A 22277-nucleotide genomic window follows, 5' to 3' on the forward strand; every position below is an offset into this window, starting at 1 on the left:
AACTTTTTTTTTTTTTTTTTTTTTGGTCCCACATTTCTACCTCCAGTATCAAATCTCTGATTCTGGGGCTAAATAATCCAATGTTATAGATTCGATTTAGCTATCACTTCCCTGTAAGCACTTCAGGAAATCAAAACTGTTTGTTTTTCTGTTTGCATAATGAATAGTTCAACTGGAATATTTTGCAGGAATCTCAAATTCAGTGACAACTTTTTTGCATTATTTTCATAGACTATATATCATTGAAACCTGATATTTCTTCTGATTCCCATCTTTGTCACAGTGTGGCCTATTCCATTTATTTATTAAGTGATCTAGCTGCCTATTATAACCTGTTAAATAATCTAACTTCCTGTAGAATATTTTCTATAGTTGATGCTTTATAAACTGAACAGAACATTCCTCTTTACATAGAAGTAATTATTTGAACTTTTTCTCAGAAAGCTTTGCTGTCTTCCTATCATCTACAGATTATAATATGTCTGAACTCTTAGGGTGGTACCCATTTTTTTTTTCATACAACATAGCCTCTACCTTTCTTGTTTTCTTCCCATTGAGATCCACAGAGTCCAGTTATGTAGATTTCTATATGAGTCAGGGTTCTTTAGAGGAACAGAACCAATTGGAGGTATGATTATAAAAAGGGGATTTATTAGATTGGTTTACACAAGAGAATCTGGATAGTCCACAATGGTCATCTGTAGGCTGGAAAACTGTAGGAACCAGTAGCTTCGCAGTCCAAGATGCTGAAGCCTCAGAACAAGGGGGATCAATGATGCTACCCCAGTTAGAGACCAAAGGCTTCTGTAAACTCCCTGGAGAATCACTGGTGGAGTCTTCTTTGGAAAAGTGAAGGAGTGAGAGTTTGATGTCCTCAGGCGATCACAGCAGTAATCAAGAACCTATTCAAAGAGCATGGTGGCACATGCCTGTAATCCCAGCTGCTTGGGAGGCTGAGGAGGAGGATCACAAGTTCAAAGCCAGCCTCAGCAAAAACAAGGCTCTAAGCAACTCAGTGAGACCCTGTCTCTAAATAAAATACAAAATAGGGCTGGGGATGTAGCTTAGTGGTTGAGTGCCCCTGAGTTCAGTCCCCAGTACCAAAAAAAAAAAAAAAAAAAGGAACCCATTCAAGAAGAATCAGGCTCACTTCTGCTGCTGCTTCCTTGTTGTTCCAACATTTATTCCATCCAACTCCAACCTATTGGATGGTGTTTCCCTAAATGTTCCCTAAGTGTTTAGGGAGATTCTCCACTTCAGTTTTCCCACATGGCAGGCATTTGCAAACACACCCTCATTAACATATCCAGAAGCCTCTTAATCTTGGGCATCTCTTAATGTAATCGAGTTGACAATTCAGATTAACCATTACAGTTTCCCCATATAATCTGTTTACTTAGGCTGTTCTCTTTCAAAAGTTTTTATTCTAATGTTTCACTGTCAATTTCTAGTAACAGGATAGAGATGCCTGAATTTTTCTGTTACATTTAATCTTTTCTTTCTTTATGCTCCTATAACTTTTTTTTAAAACCATGAATAGCATTCTTTGTAATCAGATTCATAGTTAAATAGGAGTATACTCTTCTTTGACTATTATTTGGAAGCACAGCTAATATTGTTGTGTTGCATGTATCTTCACAGTGCACCTATCCAACAGTAAATGAATATTGCCTGAATGAATGAAATGCACGATCAGGTAAATCTAAAATCCAAAATCCCTTAGCTTATTAGTATATCTGGTGCAATGGATTTTCCTATGGAATTCTTTGCTTCCACCTCCCTTTGAAAAATTTGAAGATGAAATTCATCATCTCCTCAAATGATCCACTTTTCTTCTTTACTCTCTAATTTGGCACAGTGGTTTCTTAGTCAGCAGATTAGGATCATATTTTGACTCTCCTCTCCCTTGATTGTCATGCCAAGTCATTTTCTAAGTTCTGTTGATTCTTATTCTAATATTGCTTGTATCCACTCCTATTTTATTTGGGTTGCTAGTTTAGGATTTCAGTACCTCTGACCTAAGGCCTCCTAATAGTCTCCAACAGATTTTTCCACTTTTAAAATTCATTCTTTGACCTATTGCTAAAACAATCTTCCTAAAGCACAGAAACTTTAGTGGTTTCTCATTGCTTACAGAACTAAATGTCGGCATGGTTTTCAGTACCTTCTATAATCTGATCCAAATCTATCTTTTCATGCTTATCTTTGTGCTATTTAGTACTTGTACTCACAACAAAAATGGTTCATCTTTTAGAGTTGCTTTAACATGCCTGGAATTCCTCCTCCTCCTCTTCATCCTCCATGCTATTTATTTGCTTAGTGAAATTGTCAAGGTTTGAACCTCTTCTGGCTAACCTCAAGTGCTACTTTTTTCTTAGAGCCTTTCTTGAGCCTCTAAATTTAAACTGTATATGAGTTTGTCAGTCCCCAAACCCCCGAAATCTTCATTTCTCCCAATCATTTATCATACTATATTTTTTAAGTACTAAGTATACTGGAATGAAAGCTCATTAAAGGCAGCAACCTTGTCATATTTATCTCTGCATCTCTAGGAGTTCCTAGAAGAGTAGTATTTTGCATGTAGTAGGGGTATAATACATAGCATTGATTAAATTAAACCGAGAGGTAGGATAACCAAAGTAACGTGATAGTGAAGGGAGATGAGATTTATAGATTCAGAACTGAGGAAAGAACAATATTGTTTATAATTGAGTCATTAGTAATTATAGAAAGAGATTTTTTTGGGCATTGTTTGATAAAGGCAGAACCTAGATTGTAAGAAATTAAGGAGTGAGTATGTACTGAGAAAATGGAGACAATGAAGATTAACAGTTTGCTGAAATGTGGAAAGTGGCTGAACTCTAAGAAATTGGAATATGGTCTGCAGAATTTGGAAAAGATTTGTAAAGGAAAATCACATGTGGTGTTTGGAAGGAAAATGAATATGCTGTCAGAAATGCAAGTACCGTGATTACTTCAAGTCATGCATTTCCATTTTTCACCCTGGCAGAAAAGTACTCCAAATAAGTCAAGCCACTGAAGCTAATAAGCAGCTCCAGAGTACTGAGGTTACAGGGCAGAGTAAGTATTACTCTGAATCACACAATATTAAGGCTTATAAACAATGCTGCTGAGCACTGGTAAAGCTGATATTTTGGAGTCAATTGAGTATATAGTTCTCTGTTCTAGGTCTGTCTGATTAAATTATTAATTTAGAGTTATTGAGCCAACCAGTATGTATGTATTTATTTTTACAGAGTTCTCATTCTCCTTTGAATTATTATAGGTACAATTTAAAATGAGGTATATTTTGGAATTGCATATACATTTGAAATGGGATTACTGCTTAGCCAAATTAGAATTTTTGGAAATATATTTTAAAAGATAGGTGTAATTCCTGGTAAAATCGCTTATTGTAAAGAATAAAAATATTTAAAGAAACTGTGGCTTAGTTTTGTTTGTTTGTTTGGTACCGGGAGTTGAACACAAGGGTTCAATTCAACTTAACCAGTAAGTCACATCTCCAAAAGGGACTTTTTTGTATTTTATTAGAGACAGCATCTTGCTGAGTTGCTTAGGGTCTTGATAAATTCTGAGGCTGGCTTTGAACTTGAGGTACTCTTGCCTCGGCCTCCGGCCTCCTGGGATTACAGGCATGTGCCACTGTGCCTGGGGCTTATGTTTCTTAATAGTATGCCATTTCTATTTATAGATAAGCAAAGGTATTGAATTTACATGGTGATAGCACAGAGCTGGATAAATGTAGAATTTGATTTAGTTTCCCTCTATTATATGTAAATGTTCTCTTAAACTTTTTATCATAAAAACACAATTTTGGAATAATCCTATTTAGTTTGTCTTAACTTGATTTTCAAGTCTAAAACTGATTATATAATATTTAAAAATATTAATTTAAAAACATTTAAAAGGAAACTTTCAAATATGAAGCTGTTTTAGTGTATGCATGAATGTATATGTAAACTTTTAGTCAATTTTTTAGTATTCATCTAGGTATTGTGGGGATGTTACAAAAGGTGGACTACTCATTTCAGAAGCCCTGGACTACATTAGAAGTAGCAATAATCATCCTGGCCAAGATTATTATTATTTTTTTTAAATATTTACTGTTTTAGTTTTAGGTGAAACTAGTTTTAATTAGCCGAGGTTGTTGCTGTTAGCTTGATGAAACTAAGATCCTGATTTCTCCATTCCCAACTACCTTCTCTTTACCACCCTAGTGAAAATAACAATACTCAATAACTAGGACCCATCAGTTGTTTAAGGATTATTTGTCATTCTCTTAAAACATATAGCATCTTTAAAGAAATGTTTGCCTTAGTATCCTAAGGAACCTTTTGATGAGTATGGGACACTGTTTGGGTATATAAAATAATATACACAAAAGGACTCCAGAAGGCCAAAAACTTGGTTTATTCTTCCCCTACTCTTTTTTTTTTTTTACTTCTCTCTCTATTCCTTTACCAAGTTTCTTTTTCATTATATCTTGTATGTTTTTATCATAATCTCTGATGAGTTTGATTAGAATACTCCAATCTTTTGACCATTAATTTACTCAACAAGTATTTCCTGAGTGTCTGCTCTATGCCAGGTGTCATACTAGATTCTAGGAATGGAATGGTGAGCAAATCCAACATTCTTCTTTCTTCTTGACATTCCCCTTCCTTCTTGAAGTTTCATGTCTTAGAGAGTATAGGCATTAGTCAGAAAATTTCCAAGACATGTGAGAACAGACTGTGGACATGTAAAGAAAGAAAACACAAAGTGCTGTGAAAGTGGTTACTGGGATCACTACATCCAACTGGGGTTTCCTTGAGGAGGTGATGTTTCAGTTGTACTTTCTCAGTTGAGAACTAAAGTTCAGAAAGTGTTTGGCAGAACCACACTCCCTGCAGAAGGCCAGCTTATTTAAGAATCTCAAAGAAGTGACATGTAGTTGGACTGGGGAGAACAAGGGAAGAGAGAGAGATGCACAAGAGGGTATCTGCAGAAGGAGTCAGGGATTAGTTTGATTATATATTAGTTTGATTATATATTGTAAGGCTGTGATTAAGTATTGATCTTTATCCTGAGAACATTGGGGAGCCATTGAAGGATTTCAAGCTGAAGAATGACATGGGTTATTTTTACTTTTTGGCTGTTAAGAATAATGGTGCTATGCATATTAGTATACGTATGTTCATGTGTTTTTTTGTGTGGACATGTTTCATTTTTCTTGTGTATATAATATGTTTAGGAGTGGAATTGTTGGGTCAAATAGTGATCATGTGGTGATTCATCTGTTGCGAACCTACCATAATGTTTTCCAAAGTGACTGTACCATTTTTACATTTCCATCAGGAGTTTGTGAGTATTCAGATTTCTCTAGATCTTTATTAATGTTTGCTATCGTGTTGTTTTTGATTGTTGTTTTGATTCATGGGTATGAAGAAGTATCCTTTCACTAGCAAGGTTTTTAAGTCCTGAGTTAAGGATTCACCAGGTTACATTTTTAGCTTTTTACTTGTTTATTTCAAAGAAACTACTTATCCACCAAATATGCTGTGTACTTTCTCAACTAATTTATTATTATTTATTGATTTTTGTGTGTTTATTTGTGATTTGCAGAGTCTCAGTCTGAGTCTTGGAATCTTTAAATGCCCATGCTTAATTTTTTTCTCTTTCCTTTAATTTATCTTGAGTTGATATTTGATTATTTGATCAACAATAGTAGCAGTTTCAAATGGTTCAACTTATATTTCTTCGTTTCCTCTAGTCATAGTTACTATCATTTTCTTAAAGTTTTTTTTTTTCCCTTCTCCTATCTCTTATTTGTGTCATCAATGTGCTTATGTGGTAAAGGTCTCTTATTAGGAAGAAATGTCAAGGACAGAGGCTATTCCTTATTATTATTATCATTATTATTTTAATGTTGGAGATTTAATTGTTATTGCTTCAATCTCATTGCTTTTTATTTATCTATTAAGTTTCCAGCTTATTGGTATTTAGGTTTTCAAAATATTCCCTAATGAGCATATGAATTTTAGTGACATCTGTTGTAATATCCCCTGTTCTCAACTATAATTTTATTTTCATCTTTTGTCTCTTTCTTTTGGTTAGTTTTTAAAAAAATATTTTTAGTTGTAGATGGACACAATACCTTTGTTTCATTTATTTATTTATTTTTCATATGGTGCTGAAGACCGAACCCATTGCCTCAAGTGTGCTAGGCAAGTGCTCTACTACTGAGTTGCAATCCCAGCCCACTCTTTTGGTTAGTTTAGCTAAGGGTTGTCAATTTTGTTTCACCTTTTTAAAGAACCAAGTTCTTGTTTCAATGAGACTTGTATTTTTTTTAAGTTTCTATTTTATTTATTTGTCTTCTGAGCTTTAGTATTTTTTTTCTTCTGATGATCTTCAGTCTAGTGTCCCCCCACCTTAAGACCTTGATATGCATCATTTGGTTACATATTCTGTTTTTTAAATGTAGGCACTGAGTTATAGAATTCCCTTTTAGTACTGCTTTCACTGTATCTCACAGGTTTTGGTATATTGTGTTTCCCTTTTCACTGGATTCTAGAAATTTGCCAATTTTTTTGATTTCTTCAGTGACCCACTGTTCATTCAAAAGTGTACTGTTCAATCTCTATGTGTTTGTATGATTTCTGTAGTAACTCTTGTAGTTAATTTCTAGTTTCATTCCATTATGATCTGATAATATTCCAGAAATTATTTTAATTTTTTGGAATCCATCAATACTTGCTTTGTGGCTTAATATATTATTTTGAAAAAAGTTCCATATGCTGAGGAAAAGAATGTGTATTCTGCAGTTTTTAGATGGAATATTCTGTAGAAGTCTGTTATGTTTATTTGATTTATAGTATGATTCTGTGATGTTTCTTTGTTGATTTTTTGCGGGGGAGGGTCTGGATGATCTATTAGAATGAGGTATTTAAGTCACCTGCTCTTCTTGTATTAGGTTAGTCTCTCCCTTAATGTTCAATAGTATTTGTTTTGTAAAGTTGGGTGCATATTTATTTATAGTCATTTTCTTGAAGTGTTCCCTTTATCAAAATGTATTGACCTTCTTTGTCTGTTTTAATTATGATTTAAAGTCTGTTTTGTCATGACTTAAAATCTGTTTTGGCAGATATGAGTGCTTGCTTTTGAATTTCATTTGCTTGTAATATCATTTTTCATTCTTTTGATTTCAATCTGTGTATGTCTTTACCAGTGAGGTGAACTTCTTACAGGTAGCATATTGTTGGGTCTTGTTTATTAATCTACTCAGTCTGCATCTTCTAAGTAAAGAATTAAGACTGTTTATATCCAGGGTTTTTAGTGAAAGCTTGTGCTTGTTCTGTTTTGAGTTTTCTGTTTGTTTTAGATGTTTGATGGTTTACTGTATGAACAATGTTTGATTCTTTTCTAATTCTCATTTGCTTATCTACTATTCTAATGAGATTCTTTCCCATATAATTATGGTTATGTTTATCTTTCTTACTCTTTTGGGTATAGGATTTCTTTGAGTATCTACTATAATGCTTGTTTAGTGGTCATGAACTCCCTTAGTTTATATGCTTATCTTAGAAGGTTTTTATTTCTGCTTTGATTCTAAAGGATAATTTTGCTGGGTATAGTAATCTGTGTTAGCAATCTTGAACTACATTTATAATTTTATAAATCATTTATAATTTTAATTATAATATGTTGTAGAAGGTTCTCTTTTGGTCATGTCTATTTGGGGTTTGAAATGCATTCTATAACTGATAGCCATGTCTTAAAATTTGAGAAACTTCCTATTATTTTACTATTAGATTTTTCTCTGCCGTTAGCCTGTAGCTCTTCTCCCTCATCAAAAATTTGATTATTTGTAGTTTTTGCCTTTTAATGTTTTCCCAAGGTTCTTGAATGTTCTGGTTATTTTTTTCCCCCATTGAGTCAGTACTGTAATATTGCTGCTAGGTCCTGAAGACATTAAATTCAAGGTCCTTTGACTTCAAGAGCAGCAAGCTCATATGAGACCCTCTCAAGATGGCTCCCCATTACAGTACCTTGTGTGTACACTGGAAAGTGTGGAGAATTTCTCCAGAGCCAGTTTGCTCTTGCATCCTAACCAGGCTCTGGTTTTTTCAGACTACGTTTTTGCATGGTGCTGAATCCTGTAATAGTGGTTCTTACTTGGACTCTGCCGTGTTCATGTCTACCCTTGCTCTCTGTTGTGCTGCTAGGTGATTGGTGCAGGTGTCTGTTTCGTTATCCAAAGTCTCTGGGTTTTTCCAAGTCCGCCTGGCCACTCTCAAACTTTAGCATTCTCCCTCAGCCACCAATCTTGATAAATAGCTGCTCTCCACTTGTTTTGATCCTGTCTTATGGAGAAGAGGTAAATGCTGGGTGCCTCTACTCCACCATCTTGGGTCACCTCCTTATAGAGATTCACTAGATTCTATGTAAGAAACCATTAACAATAACTTAGGACTGGTTTCCTATGGGAAAATGAACTTTCAAGAAAGGTTTTATGTAGCAAACCCTTCAGTTGGTCAGAAAGGAAGAACATTTGGAGAGTAAAAAAATATTCAAATAGAAAATAAAAGAAGACTGTTTCTCAGGATCAGTGTTAAGAGAAATGTTTGTCTAGATGGAGTGAAGTATAAGCTTCAGCTAGAATTAGGTATGTTGCCTTGTTAGTGGATATCCTTCATCCTCTGAAAGCTAGAATTATGAGATTTGATTCAGAGGCAGTTGGTGGCTGGTATAAGCATCTTCATTCTAATGAATCAGGTTCCTATGAACCACTGAAGTGATGCTGGGAAAAAGTTATCCTTGTAGATTTGAATATAATATATTATGAGGAACTAAGAATGACATCCCTTAGATTTGGGGTAAAGATGGTCATATTTAAAAACTCAATAGGGACATGAAAGTATTGTGGAACACGGTCTTAGGTCTAGCTCATATTTCTAATCATGAATGTTATGTGGTCCCATTTTGAAGATTTCCTTCACTTTAGTATGTGAGAAGGCAGATGGTTATATAAGTACAAATTTAGGGATTAGCAGGGCAGTTGTGGCCCATGGATAAGAGTATAAGAACACTGAGGATTGCCATGAGTAAGTATAAAATCTTAACACTCTATATTCCTGGTTGAATAGGAAGGAAAGTCAAATGGGTAATGGTGAACAGTAAATCACAAAGTACAGTGAAAATGGAGAAGTTGAGGGACTAGTTGTCTATAAGAGCTTGAAGATTAGGTGAAGGGAAGGTTAAGAAAGTGAGATTGGAAAAGGATAAAGTCTGTGTTCAGAGATTAAAATTATGTGCCTCCAGTTTAAGATAAGAGAGGCACATTAGTTCCCAGAAATGACAAGGTCCAGAGTATGACTGTACAGATGCATCATAATGGGAAACGTGGATGAGGGATATGGGGACTTTAGGAATTTTGAGGTGACTTGTTAATAGTTTATCCTTATGGACAGTAAATTTCCTATGATCATGGCAGCTTTGAAGTAGAATGAAATATCGGGGAAAGTGAACCAAATGAAAAAATCCTGAATGAATGAAGAGGAGTTATTAAAAGGTGGTGAGTAGTAACAGGAGATTGTATATTGAAAAGCCATGATCCTCAGAGAAAGAAGACTTTTTTATATGGAGATGGAAAAGTAACGTACTATTAAAGAATGCGAATTGAACTGGGAATCTGCTGGTTTAATTTTGGGCTTCATTAGATACGGGAAAAGAAGAGTGTCTTCTGTTGAAGGCTGCAGATATGTGGATTCCTGGGTGATGTTAGTTGAGGCAGAGAACTAGAGGGTAGAATTTTAGATGGTGGAGTTAGATTTTACTATAAAAATTAGGAAGACAGTTAGTAGTTGAAGGAAGATTGGGACAGAGAAAGTGAGTGGATGAAGCACAATAATGTGATGAACACATCAGACAGTGAATTGACCAGAAAGTCTGACCTATTGAAAAGAAGCTCAGGATGACAAGGATAAACAAAATGTTTGGGTTGATTGTAATTAAGTTTGGGGGCCTAGGAAATCTGAGAAGTGGTATTTATAGACAAAATCCGTGGAAGTATAAAAGATTGGGAGTTAAATTGATGGAAGTATAAAAGATTGGGAGTTTAGTTCCAGCTGTAAGGTCTTGGAGAAGACTTCATGGAAAAAGCTAGATTTTTAACTGAGTCATAAGGGATAGGTAGTATGTTAATAAATAGACTGGTATAAAGGAGCCTTCTGTTTTGGAATGGCATGAGGAATAACATGAATTTTTGGAAATACAGAGCTGGTTTGTGGAACAGTTCATAAAAGGTAAACAGAACTTGACCTCAAGATGAGCGGGGAGAAATCGACAAAGTTATGGAAATATAGGATGTTGAATATCAGCAGCTGTGATTATCAGAAGCATGTATCAGTCACTATGACAAAAAAAAAAAATAACTACTTAAGGTAGAGCTCTGCATTCTAGTGTGCTTGTGGCCACTTTCAGTCAGAGTAGTCCTAAAGGCAATAAATACTTAATGTTTGTAACAGGAAAACTTTTAGTAGGTGTGCTGGTATGTGTCTGTGTGTTTCTGCCACAATTCCAAGGATAGTACTGTGATATATTTCCACCCTTAGTCTCCTCCAGCTACTCATTGTTTGCCTGGAGTTTAAAATCTTTTGTAGAATGGTTATATTGAATTCTACATCGGTGCTTATTCAAACATAAATGATAGATTATTATATCTACCTGTGTTTATGCATGTCTGAAAAGATAAATTAACCCATAAAGTCTGTTTATCACACTTTTGCTTGAAAGACTGATTTCTTTGAAATTGCAAAGTATTAGTGGTAGTACATGGTTCTGTTATTTTATTTCTTTTAGATTTATTTACTTTGTACTTTGACTCTGAAAAGTCATTTGGTTTCTTGGTGCTACATGCTGCAATGTTCTGTCAATATTATTTTTGTAAATAGTACACAACCTGTGATTTAAATTGTTTTCTCTTTACATTTTCTCCTGTTCTGGGAAGATCATGTGCATAGAAAGTAGTAGTATAATTTTGAACTTTCCCAAAATAGACATTATGAGGTGATGATTGCTTTATTACTTAGAATTTTGTGGAATAGAAAACTCTTACAATTGTGTTTGTGTGGAATAAAAAACTCTTACAATGATTTAAAAAATTGAATTTCATTTGTTTTATATAACAAAAGCTGAGAGTTGTTAATATGGATGTAGCTGCTCAGTGATTCCATAAGCCTGTGCTCATCCTGCTGTTTAGCTTCTTGTCCTTAGCATGCCAGTAAGTTGCTCATGTTTACATGGTAGTTACTGTATAACCAAGCTTTACATTATTTCATGTTAGAGAAAGCGGTAAAAGGTAAGGACTGTCTTGCCATTCCTTTTCTTTACTAAGGAAATTATAGGTTTCCTTAACCCTCCACAGATTTCCTGTTAAATATCATTGACCAAAATTGTGTCTCATGACTTTCCCAGGGGAGACAAATCAAGCCTGTTATCTTGAGCTGTGCACAAGATTAGGGAGAAAAAGGGAACCTTTGTGGAATAGGAAGCTAACAACATCTGTCAAACCTGGTGCCTTAGGTTTGATTATTTCATCTGTCGTATTAATACATTTGACATTTAGTTAGAAATTAGCTAAAAAAAAGAAATGATTCTCAGCTTATCAGTTTTTCTTTTCTACATTCTAAAACTAGATAGTACAATTTCTGATGACTTATATAATATTTAAGGTTCTTGGACATAAATAAGTGTATCATACTTGAAAATGATAAATAAAGGAATTTTTATGTTTGAAAAAAACTGATCAGTGTTCCCACTAAAATGCCATTTTCATCCATTTAAATGAAGTGACAGTTTTCTTTTGGGAAAAATGATTTTCACATTGTATAAATAATTTGATTATTATAGATAGTTTATAATGGACAAGTTTATTTTAAAACTAAATCATGATTCTTCAATATGACCGATCACAACCTCAACATAGGAAGTATTTTTAAAAAAATCTATAATGAAAAAAAATTGGCTTTTTGTTTGGGGAAGACTTCTAATATTTTGGGAATGGAACTCTAACAAATATTTTTTAATGTGAACTTTAATCCTTAATTCAGAATGTCTGAGGTTTTTCCATCATTGATTTTTCTTTCCTTAAATAATTTTATCTTTTACCGAGAGAAGGAAATGATAGTAATCATTCAGTTTTTTGCATATTATCATTTTTTAAAATTTACCAGATCTAATAAATGGTAACAGTATATACAGATACCAAAAGAGATTTAGTGGAAAATAAAAATAAAGAAAGACTTAACAATTGCCCTTGGGGCACTTAAAATTTAGTTGTTGAGAAAAGAAATGTATATACTTGGAATCAATAAACAATAAATGGTCATATGTGATCAAGTATCAAAAGTTCTAGAAGAATTTAAGAAAACACTGTACAATATGATTACTTAAAATGATGGAAAAAGATTATATATGTATGGCAGGCTTGTTAAAAGTATAGGGTATAATGTGATGGGATGGTACAAGATAACAAAGGCTCATTTTTTTTTTATCATGCTTTCCTATTCATCCAGCCTTTTTGAACTATTTATATGTCTCAAATGTTCTGTGCCCTTTGATACTTCCATACCTTTGCAGTATTTATGGTTTGCAGAATTCTCTTGTTTTTAATCCTGACAATTTTCTGTCTTTTAAGACTGTTTACATATCCTTTCTTTCTTCTGTGAAGTCTTCCCTGAATTTTCTGGCCAGAGTTAGGGCTTTTTTTTTTTTTTTTTTTTTTTAAATCTAATATCCACATATGGAGCATGTTTCTGTGTGTGTTTAGAGCCATTATCAAATTTTATCATTTATTTACTTGTTTGTGCTACATACTCACAAGGTTTGGGAACATGAGGACTTTGCCATATTTATCTCTGGATCACTGTGCCTGGTATAGTGATTTTGCATATGGGAGCACTTAATGAATGTGAGTACTGGGAAAGTCTGCCCAGAGGGAACTTGGGTGGTAAGAGTAATTAACTTTGAGAATAGAGTTTATAATTTATCTGCATTTGGATATAAAAATGAATAAAAAAGTAGAATTTGTTGGAATGGAATAATTGTCAATAAAATATCTAAAATTGGTCTTTTAAAGCTCCCCATTTTCAAACATACTTTTTTTTTTTTAGTGCCTCCACTTCTCATTCAGAGAATTCAGTGCATACAAAATCAGCTTCTGTTGTGTCATCAGATTCCATTTCAACTTCTGCAGAGAACTTTTCTCCTGATTTGAGGGTATGTATGCCATTTTAAAGTTCTAATGAAGGACTTTATGTTAGTTGCTTGTTGCCAACATTAACAATAAAGTTTTAATTAATCAGGAGAAACTAGTGGAGTGTTCTAAAACACCTCAATCTTTACAAAATATCCCAGACCAGGTCAGCATGTTATTTGTAAAAGAAAAAAATGTGTAATTTATTCCTAAGGCTGATACTTCTAAGTTCTTTACCAAAAGATAACTGATGGATTTCTTTGTGGTATAAAAGATTTTCATGATTACTCTTAAAGTTATGGCCAGTAATAACTAAGTACTACTTTATTGAGTACTTATTGTGTGCACAACATTATTCCACAGGCTGTACATGAATTATCTCATTACCCCCACTAATTTTATTACATATGATAATTCATAGAGAGATTGAGTAATATGTTCAAGTTATCTTACCTAATAAATTATTTTACCAGTGTTCCAGCCCATGCAGTCTAATTGTGGAGCTATGTCACTTAAATACTATGTAATAGTATAGCAATTTGTACATTTATGAATTCATCTATTTTTCTATAACCACTTGCTTATGATTGATGGAGAAAATGAATTTCATGTGTGGTGTTAACCCCTGACCTTTACTTCAGAATCTTTAAAGATTTTAAACAATAAACATTTATTTTTATGGTTCTGGAAGTTGGGAAGTTCCAAGATCAAGTATTGGCAGATCCAGTGTTTGGTGAGGATATGCTTCCTGATTTATCTTTTCTTTGTATCCTCACATGGTGGAGAGCACCTTTATTCCAATCAAATGATTTCTTTTTTAGTGTTATACGATTTTAAGTAAGATATTAGTTATTTTCATGAATGGAATCATTTGCTATTGAGAATATCTTTTTTATTGAAACAACAATTTTAAATATAAAAAGACAGATTAGAAACATCTATAAAGACTTATACATATTTGTTATTTCCTTTTGTGAAATTTCATAAAACACTGGGTGTAGCATGATTTTAAACATTATTAAAAATTATAAGGTATTATTTTATCTTCATAATCTGGATATGTGTTCTGCTAATTATGAGGGCTTCATTAGCTATTATCTTGAAGCATGACTTAGAATTAGGGAAGGGTTCATTGTTAATAGTGAATATGAATTCATTGTTGCCTCTCCTTAACTTGATACTACTTAAAAATATATATATTTTATGTCTATATTTAATTTCTGCTCATTTGCTACATTAAGAAAAATCCCAAAAGGGCTTATTGGTTTCTTGATAATTTTGAAAAATTTTGTCCTACTTCTGGTCAGATCTTTTTAAAAAACGATGGTTTCTAACTTCATATTGTGACTAAGAAAGGACTTATACTAGGAATGAAGAAATGTTACTTTTACCACTTGTTTTTGCTTGCATTCTTTTTTTTTTTTTTTATAATAAAGGTAAATTTTTTTTCTTAATTTTATTTAGATGTTGATGGACCTTTATTTTATTCATTTATTTATATGTGGTGCTGAGAATCAAACCCAGTACCTCACAATGCTAGGCAAATGCTCTACCACTGAGCCACAACCCCAACCCCTAAATTTTACTTTTAATTGACAATGAAATCAGTTAATAATATTGTGTGACTTAGCTCAACTGTGGAATTTCATTACAGAAAGGTGGTATAACTTTTTTAGTTATGTCTTTTGACCTTTTAATTGATGCTGAGATAATAACAGATTTGCATTTTGATTAAAAATCATAAAATTCACTGTATGTCTTAAGTTTTAGTGGTGGGATTTTTTTTTCATGTTCCCCTTTTAACTGCGTGTGTGTGTGTGTGTGTGTGTGTGTGTGTGTGTGTGTGAAATTTTATTTATTTAATTTTTGGTACCAGGAATTGAACCCAGGGTAACTTAACCACTGAGACACATCCCCAGCCCTTTTCACTTTTTATTTTGAGTCAGGGTCTCACTNCTACTTGCTGTTTCCTGAGTTATTTTAAACAATTTACATATTCTTTTAGGGTTACTTTAGTTCAACTACTTAACTAGATTCATAGGTGAACTACAGTACATGGCAAGGTGCTGAAAGTGCATGGATGAAGAAAGTCTCCAGTGTCACTTTCTCTGCATGTAGTCCCTCTTTATTTCTTCAGGTCACCATATATACCACAAATAATGAGTGACTGGCTTATATCTGAACAAAGTAAGGGCCATAATGTTAATCTTTACATAAATAATTGTAATTTTTATTAAACTTTTGATTTTAGATCAGTTTTAGATTTACAGAAAAAAGTATAACTACAGTTCCCATAGATTTCACATCTAGATTCTTCTATTATTAACATTTTACATTAGTATGGTACATATGTCACACATAGTAAGCTCATATTGACACACTGTTCTTAACTAAAGTTCATAATTTTTTAGATTTTTTTTTTAAACTGGATTTGTCTTTCGTTGTAAGATTCCATCCTTACCACGTTACATTTAGTAGTTATGTCTCCTAAGGCTTCTCTTACCTGTGACATTTGGTCAGACATTTTTTCTTTTTGATGGCTGTCAATTGAAGACTACTGGTTAGGTATTTTGTAGAGTGTGTGATTTTTTTTTTTTTTTTACTCATTATAAGCTGGGCTTATGTGTTTGGGGGAGGAAGACCACAGAGGTAAAGTGCCATTTTCATTACATTATATGAAGATTATCAGCATGACTTATCACTCTTGATGTTAATCTTGATCACTTTGTTGAGGTAGTGTTAGGTTTATTTACTGGAGAATACTCCCATCCCCTTCACCCTGTACTATTTACTCTTTGGAAAGAATTTGCTACATACAGCCCACCCTTAAGAAGTTATGCTCTGCCTCCTTGAGATGCCTCTACATGCATCTTTGGAATTCTTCTGCATGGAAGATTTATTTCTTCATGCAGAAGAAATAATATTTATTGACTTATTCAACCATTTATTTCATTATGGACTTGTGGATTTTTATGTGATAACGTTTGTTACAATCAAAACCAACCTACTTTGTCATTCCATTGTTTCAACTCCGCATTTGGAGATCTTGTGTCCCTCTGATGTACTCTTCTGTCACTGTCACCATCATTTCTTCCTCCTCCAACTCCTCTTCCTTAACACTTTTTAGCACTATAAAATGCATATCATATATATTTTCTGCTCAATTTCTAGAATAATCATCCCTTTTTTTCCCAAGGAATCCTATTTCCTTTTTATGGAGAATGGCATTAGAATCTAAGACTTTTTAGGATGTATATCTTAGCAATCATAAAATGTTAGTGTTTAGTTGGTTTAGGTGAAATTAACTGCAGATAACTTTGTGTTACTTTTTAACTGACCATGGTTTGGCTTTCTGGAATGAGGGGTTTGGTAATATAGTCTTGAAAGTTGTCATTCTCAGATTTTTTTGAAGATGGTTAACTTCTAGACTTTGAGTTTTCTACGTAGCCTCATTGTTTATCCCACCTGAGTGTCAACATTTTATAAGCTCCTTGAGTAGCAGCCTTTACACAGAAGTGCAGGAAACACAATGGCCTTGAAAAAGCAATCCACTTTCATTAACAATGTTACATCAAATTGTATAGGTTTTTTGCTACTGGTGCTATATAGTAGCACTCCCTGGAAAAGCATAGTAGCTATATATAAAAGCTTTTTCTATTAAGAATTTTTTCTATTAAAAAGCATAGCTACTATGCTTTTTTGTCTTTGTATCAGTAAAGCAGAATAGCAAGTTGAATGGAGAACAGAGCTACCCTAGATATCTTGAACTTTTACTTAAATTCAATTGGAATTCTATTCCTATTACTTTTTTTTTCCCTTCCTTGTTAGCCTTGTTAACTTTGGGAAAAAAGTCTTATATGGGTATAATATAGTAAGTGTATTTCTGAAAAATGGAGCACAAATCCATATTTTAAAAGTTGAATCCTTTTTTCCTGAGTGACATCGTTGTAGAGTGCTTTCTCTTCGCTTCCATTGCTCTTCACTTGGCAGTTGAACTTCTTTAATTCCATTTAAAAAACTTAAAAAAGTCTTTTATGTAGAACTTTTAATAACACAAAATATTTAAATTAATTTTTAAAATTAGGTTTTTAAAAACTAGAACATATTTTTGAAGTTTGTCAGTGAAATTAAGAATCTAGGGAAATTGTGTCTAGGTTATTTATTCACTCACTGAAAAATACAATCATAAAATACAATATTTTAAAATTCAAATGTGTATCTCCATTTATTTATGTTATAATTTGTATAGCATTGGGTTTTAAGTAAAATAAGTTCCTCAAGAGAGGGTGATTGCGCTGGGCGCGGTGTTTTGCACGCCTGTAATCCCTGCGGCTCGGGAGGCTGAGATGGGAGGATAGCAAGTTCAAAGCCAGCCTCAGCAATGGTGAGGCACTAAGCAACTCAGTTGAGACCCTGTCTCTAAATAAAATATAAAATAGAGCTGGGGATGTGGCTCAGTTGCTGAGTGCCTCTGAGTTTAATCCCTAGTTCTTTTCCCCCTGACCCCCAAGAAAGAGGGTTATTGCAAGATGAGTTAGAAGTCAGACTATATAGTATTACCTTTCCTTTGTGAAGCCTGTGATATGGCCCTTAACTGGTCTACAATTCAGAATTAAATATTAAAAATGTAATTGAATTCTCTTTTATGTCTTTATTTTAAATATTTCCTTGTATATGTATAATAAATGGAATAGTATAAATGGAATAGATGTTTTTAAGGTGCTCCATATCTTTTCCTGGCTTGATACCTTATTTCTTCATATCACTAAATTATGTTCCTTTGTATGGATATATCACAGTTTGTTTATCCATTCACCTACTGAAGATTGCTTTAGAGTTTTGGCAGGAATGAACAGTTTTTAATTTATTTTCAGATTAAATTTGAAACTCTCTTGATACTTGGTGCATTAGTTTCCTAGGTCTGTTGTAACAGACTAGCTTAAAACAACATCAATTTATTGTCTTATAGTTCCAGAGGTTAGGAATCTGAGATCAAGGTGTTGGCAGGGTTGGTTCCTGCCAAAGATTGTTTTGAGGGACGGTCTGTTCCACGTCTCTTTCCCAGCTCCAGGTGAAGCTAGCAATGTTGGCATTCTTAGGTTTGTAGGTGCATCAAGTCAGTCTCTGCTTCTGTCTTTACATGACATTCCCTCTGTGTCTTCATATGGCTGTCTTCTGGAAAGAACAGCAATCGTACTGAATTTGGGGTGCATCCTATGATCTCATGAGCTCATCTTAAGTATATCTGCAGTGACGCTGTTTCCAATAAAGTCACATTCTGAGGTACTGACTGTTAGGTCTTCAACATACCTGTATTGGAGGGCACAAACTGTAGCATAAAGTGCTGCTTTTGGGCTAGGGATGTGGCTCAAGCGGTAGCGCGCTTGCCTGGCATGCGTGGCCTGGGTTCGATCCTCAGCACCACATACAAACAAAGATGTTGTGTCCACCGAAACCTAAAGAAAATAAATATTAAAAAAAAGTTCTCTCTCTCTCTTTAAAAAAAAAAATAAATAAAGTGTTGCTTTCTAGACTATTCATCTTTAAATGCTTGTCCATTTTTGTTGTTGTTATTGAATCACTAATGGTTGACGTAATGCTGTCCAGTCCTTGGTAGTTGTGGTTTCATCTGAAAAGTAAATTGCTCTGTCTGTGTTATAAAAAGAAAGGGCTTCCTAGTGCTGGAATTTGGATGTATTTTCAAATGTGTAACCAATAAAATGCATCCCAGAAGCCAGTCTGTGTCTCTACCCTGTTAAGATTTTTGTTTGTGTGGTTCATATGTTCACTTTGTGGTTTGTCAGTCAAGTTGTATAAAAAGTAGAAAAAATAAAACTGATGTAAACAGTTTTTAGTGGGGTTATCCAGCTTTTTTGCTTCTCAATTTTAGCACATAAAGAAAATATGGATGATAGTTTGTAGCTTGCACAGACTCATTTTTTCCTTTTAGGTGATTATTAGTGCTTTGCCAATTTCAGAAAAATTATTTCCTGTTTTTCTACAATCTTAACTATTCCTTGTGAAAAGTGACTCATAATCTTACTAGTTTTGAGATCAAGATTTCTCTAATAGTAATTTCTCTCTCTCTGTGTGTGTGTGTGTGTGTGTGTGTGTAAGAGAGTGAGAAGTACAAAAGTGAGAGAGAGGTAGGGAGAGAAGTGAGAGGCTAAAGTCACAGAGAATATTACTTAGTAGTTTGAAAATAATTTGATAGGATGGCATGGAAGAAAATCAAGGTTGAGGAGAGAGCAAAACTAAATGAAATTTTAAAAAATGATCAATAGAACCTTGTGATGTTACTTATCTTGAACTAAAGATACTTTCATGTGAATGATAAAACACCTTATGAATTAGTCTGACATTGCTCTCTTGCTTTCCCAAACACCTTTAAGAAAGGCCAGTCCCTGGTGTTTTTGAGTTCCCCTCTTGTTTTGACCTTTGTCTCTTCGTTGAATCTTCATCTCTCTCTTCTTCCATTATTGACATTGAAGATAAGATTTCTTTGAAGCAGAAATCATCAAGTATTTATATAATCACGTCTGTTTTATAAGCTTAGCATCAAATTTGATCACTTTTTCTTTTTCTTTTTTAGTTGTAGATGGACACAATACTTTTTATTTTATTTGTATGTGGTGCTGAGGATTGAACCCAGTGCCTCGCAAGTGCTAGGTGAGCGCTCTACCACTGAGCCACAACCCCTGATCACTTTTTCTAATGTAGCATATTCCTTTTTTATTTCAGCTACCATAGAGTAACCCGGGACTTTTCTGTTTCTGTCTTAGATCATTTCACCTTTATCATTCAGTTCTGTGCATCTTCTTGACCATGCCATCTGCCTCCATCAGAGGCTTGCAGTGATTTTCTTTACATGACTGGTCAAGTCTAAAATCCTTACCCCCATCCCAGTATTTTATTATAAAGATTCTTAAGTATTCGGCAGAGTTTACAAGGAACTTCACTAAATTCGTCATCCAAATCCTGCCATTAACATCTTACTGGACTTGTTTTTATCTCATACCCACCATCTGCACATCCCTCTATCCATCTGTTCATCAGCTTGCTTTTTGATGCATTTCAGTATAAATTGCAGATATTATTACAGTCAAAACTAAATACTTCTGCATCCAAATTAGAGTTAAACATTATATATAGTTTTTCTTTTGCTGTAAAATTTATATTGCAAGAAGTGCTAAAACCTTGACACACATTCTGTGAATTTAGAATAATGCATGCATATGTGTGCATTGACCCTTATCAAGATATAGAACTTGCCAGTATCACCGCTCTTTCCTTCAGACTGCTTTCTCAGTTTGCATTACTATTCTTGCCCCCATAGCAACTATTGTTCTGAGTCCCTCTCCCACCATAGGCTACTTGTCTGTTGTAGAATTTCCTGTAAATGGACTTATACAGTATGGACATTTTTGCTAAAGACTTCTTCAGTAAATTTCAGATTTTTCACCCTATTTATTGAAACCCTTCACTAGAATTCCCTAAACTTTCACTCTGTTTTTATTTCTCGAACAAACTCCTTTATTCTCTCAGGCAAACATTACAGTTATTCTGTTAATTTTCCCAGGTCAGATTCTTGGAATATTTCTGCATTTTCCTTTCATAATCTTTCCATGTGCAACATTTTTTCCAGAGTACTGTGTGTTATTTATGTCTTTTGATGTAATTAATTAGAAGAAATTTTTATCAAATTTTGATAATTGGTCTGAATTATTATTATTTTACAACACTGAGTTCATATTTCAGTCCATAGAAATATTGGGAAAAAAAAGATTTGCTGCTTTCTTTAGACTAGTCAGATGCTTGCTATTCTGTAGCTACATCTTGGATTAGTTCAGTATTCAGGAGGGGGCATTGATTGATTTATGGTTCCCTATATGGTATGTTATCTTAAATACTAATCCCTTGTATATTTTAGAGTAGAGGAACAAATACCATGTGAATATGCCATTGTGAGAAAACAACAGACTTCTGTTGATGCTTCTGTTAAGTGAATAAAAATATTTACATTTTAACAGTATTTTGAAATTTTGAAAATCTCTTTTTCATAAAGCAGTTATCCTATTTGTAGTTGCAAACCTGTAAGATGGGAAACAATATTGTCTCAATAATATAATTGAATGAGTAATGATGAAACTAAAATGCAGACTTTAGTGGTAGTGAATGAGTGGTTTGCTTTGAAGAGGGAGGTAAAGGATATGAAACCTGAATCTTGTGGTACCCATGTACCACAAACTCCTTATATAAATTTTAAATTTGATTTCCTTTTTTCAATTGGATTTAGGCTTGAGGTTCTTCTTTCCCTCTCCCTTTTCAAAAAAGGATTTTCTGGGATGTATTTTCTGAGATCTGAAAATTACTTGCTGTTGCCATTAAACATCACAGAAGGAATTCAGAGCTCTGATGACATGTTCTTGTCTTCTAGAATATGGTAAAATCAGATAATTCTGAAGCTTATCTTAATTCCTTTGAAGATAATTTGTCTTATTTTTTTCTGCCTATATTTTTGTAGTTTCTCTTTTGAATTCAAAAAAATTTATCAAAGTACACCTAGGTATGTTTCTGTTCATTGGTTTTGTGTGGTACATAGTAAACTATTTAATCAACAAACTTAGAAAATATTTCTTTATCTCAAAAGCACATTCTTCAATTATATGTTAGACTTTTTAGTCCTATTGCTTTGATTTTTTTTGAAAATAGCATTCTTGATTCTTTATCACTTTACCCCCACAATTTTTTTCCTTCAAATTTAGAGCAATTTTCACATCTGCATTCAACATTCATGTTTTTTTCTGAGTAATTAATTCAGTTCTTTAGCTCCATATAGACTTTTTTCTCATTACATTTTAGTGTTTTCTTGCAGTCTTTATTATTTTATTTATTTTTCTTATCCCATTTATATTATTATATGTTATATAATAATATATATGGGATAAGAATATAATATATTATAATATATAATATTACATATATATATATATATATATATATATATATATATATATAT

At 33.4% G+C, this 22277-nt stretch overlaps 1 protein-coding gene across 9 annotated transcripts in view; it reads left to right on the plus strand.

Moving 5' to 3' along the window:
• Mtmr2 (myotubularin related protein 2) overlaps nucleotides 1-22277 on the plus strand; it is an 82265-nt gene that overhangs the window by 23891 nt on the left and 36097 nt on the right. For 6 of the 9 annotated variants that reach the window (XM_015489965.2, XM_048795657.1, XM_048795656.1 and 3 more), the window contains one exon: nucleotides 13176-13281. In XM_015489965.2, coding sequence (XP_015345451.1) covers nucleotides 13176-13281 — 106 coding nt within the window. Of the gene's footprint in view, nucleotides 1-1657; nucleotides 1697-3010; nucleotides 3082-12954; nucleotides 12974-13175; nucleotides 13282-22277 lie in introns of those variants that run through there. The other 3 variants (XM_048795659.1, XM_048795655.1, XM_048795662.1) reach the window with 3 other exon arrangements.

This window comes from Marmota marmota, unplaced genomic scaffold (genome assembly GCF_001458135.2).
Source record: "Marmota marmota marmota unplaced genomic scaffold, marMar, whole genome shotgun sequence".
Taxonomy (NCBI): domain Eukaryota; kingdom Metazoa; phylum Chordata; class Mammalia; order Rodentia; family Sciuridae; genus Marmota; species Marmota marmota.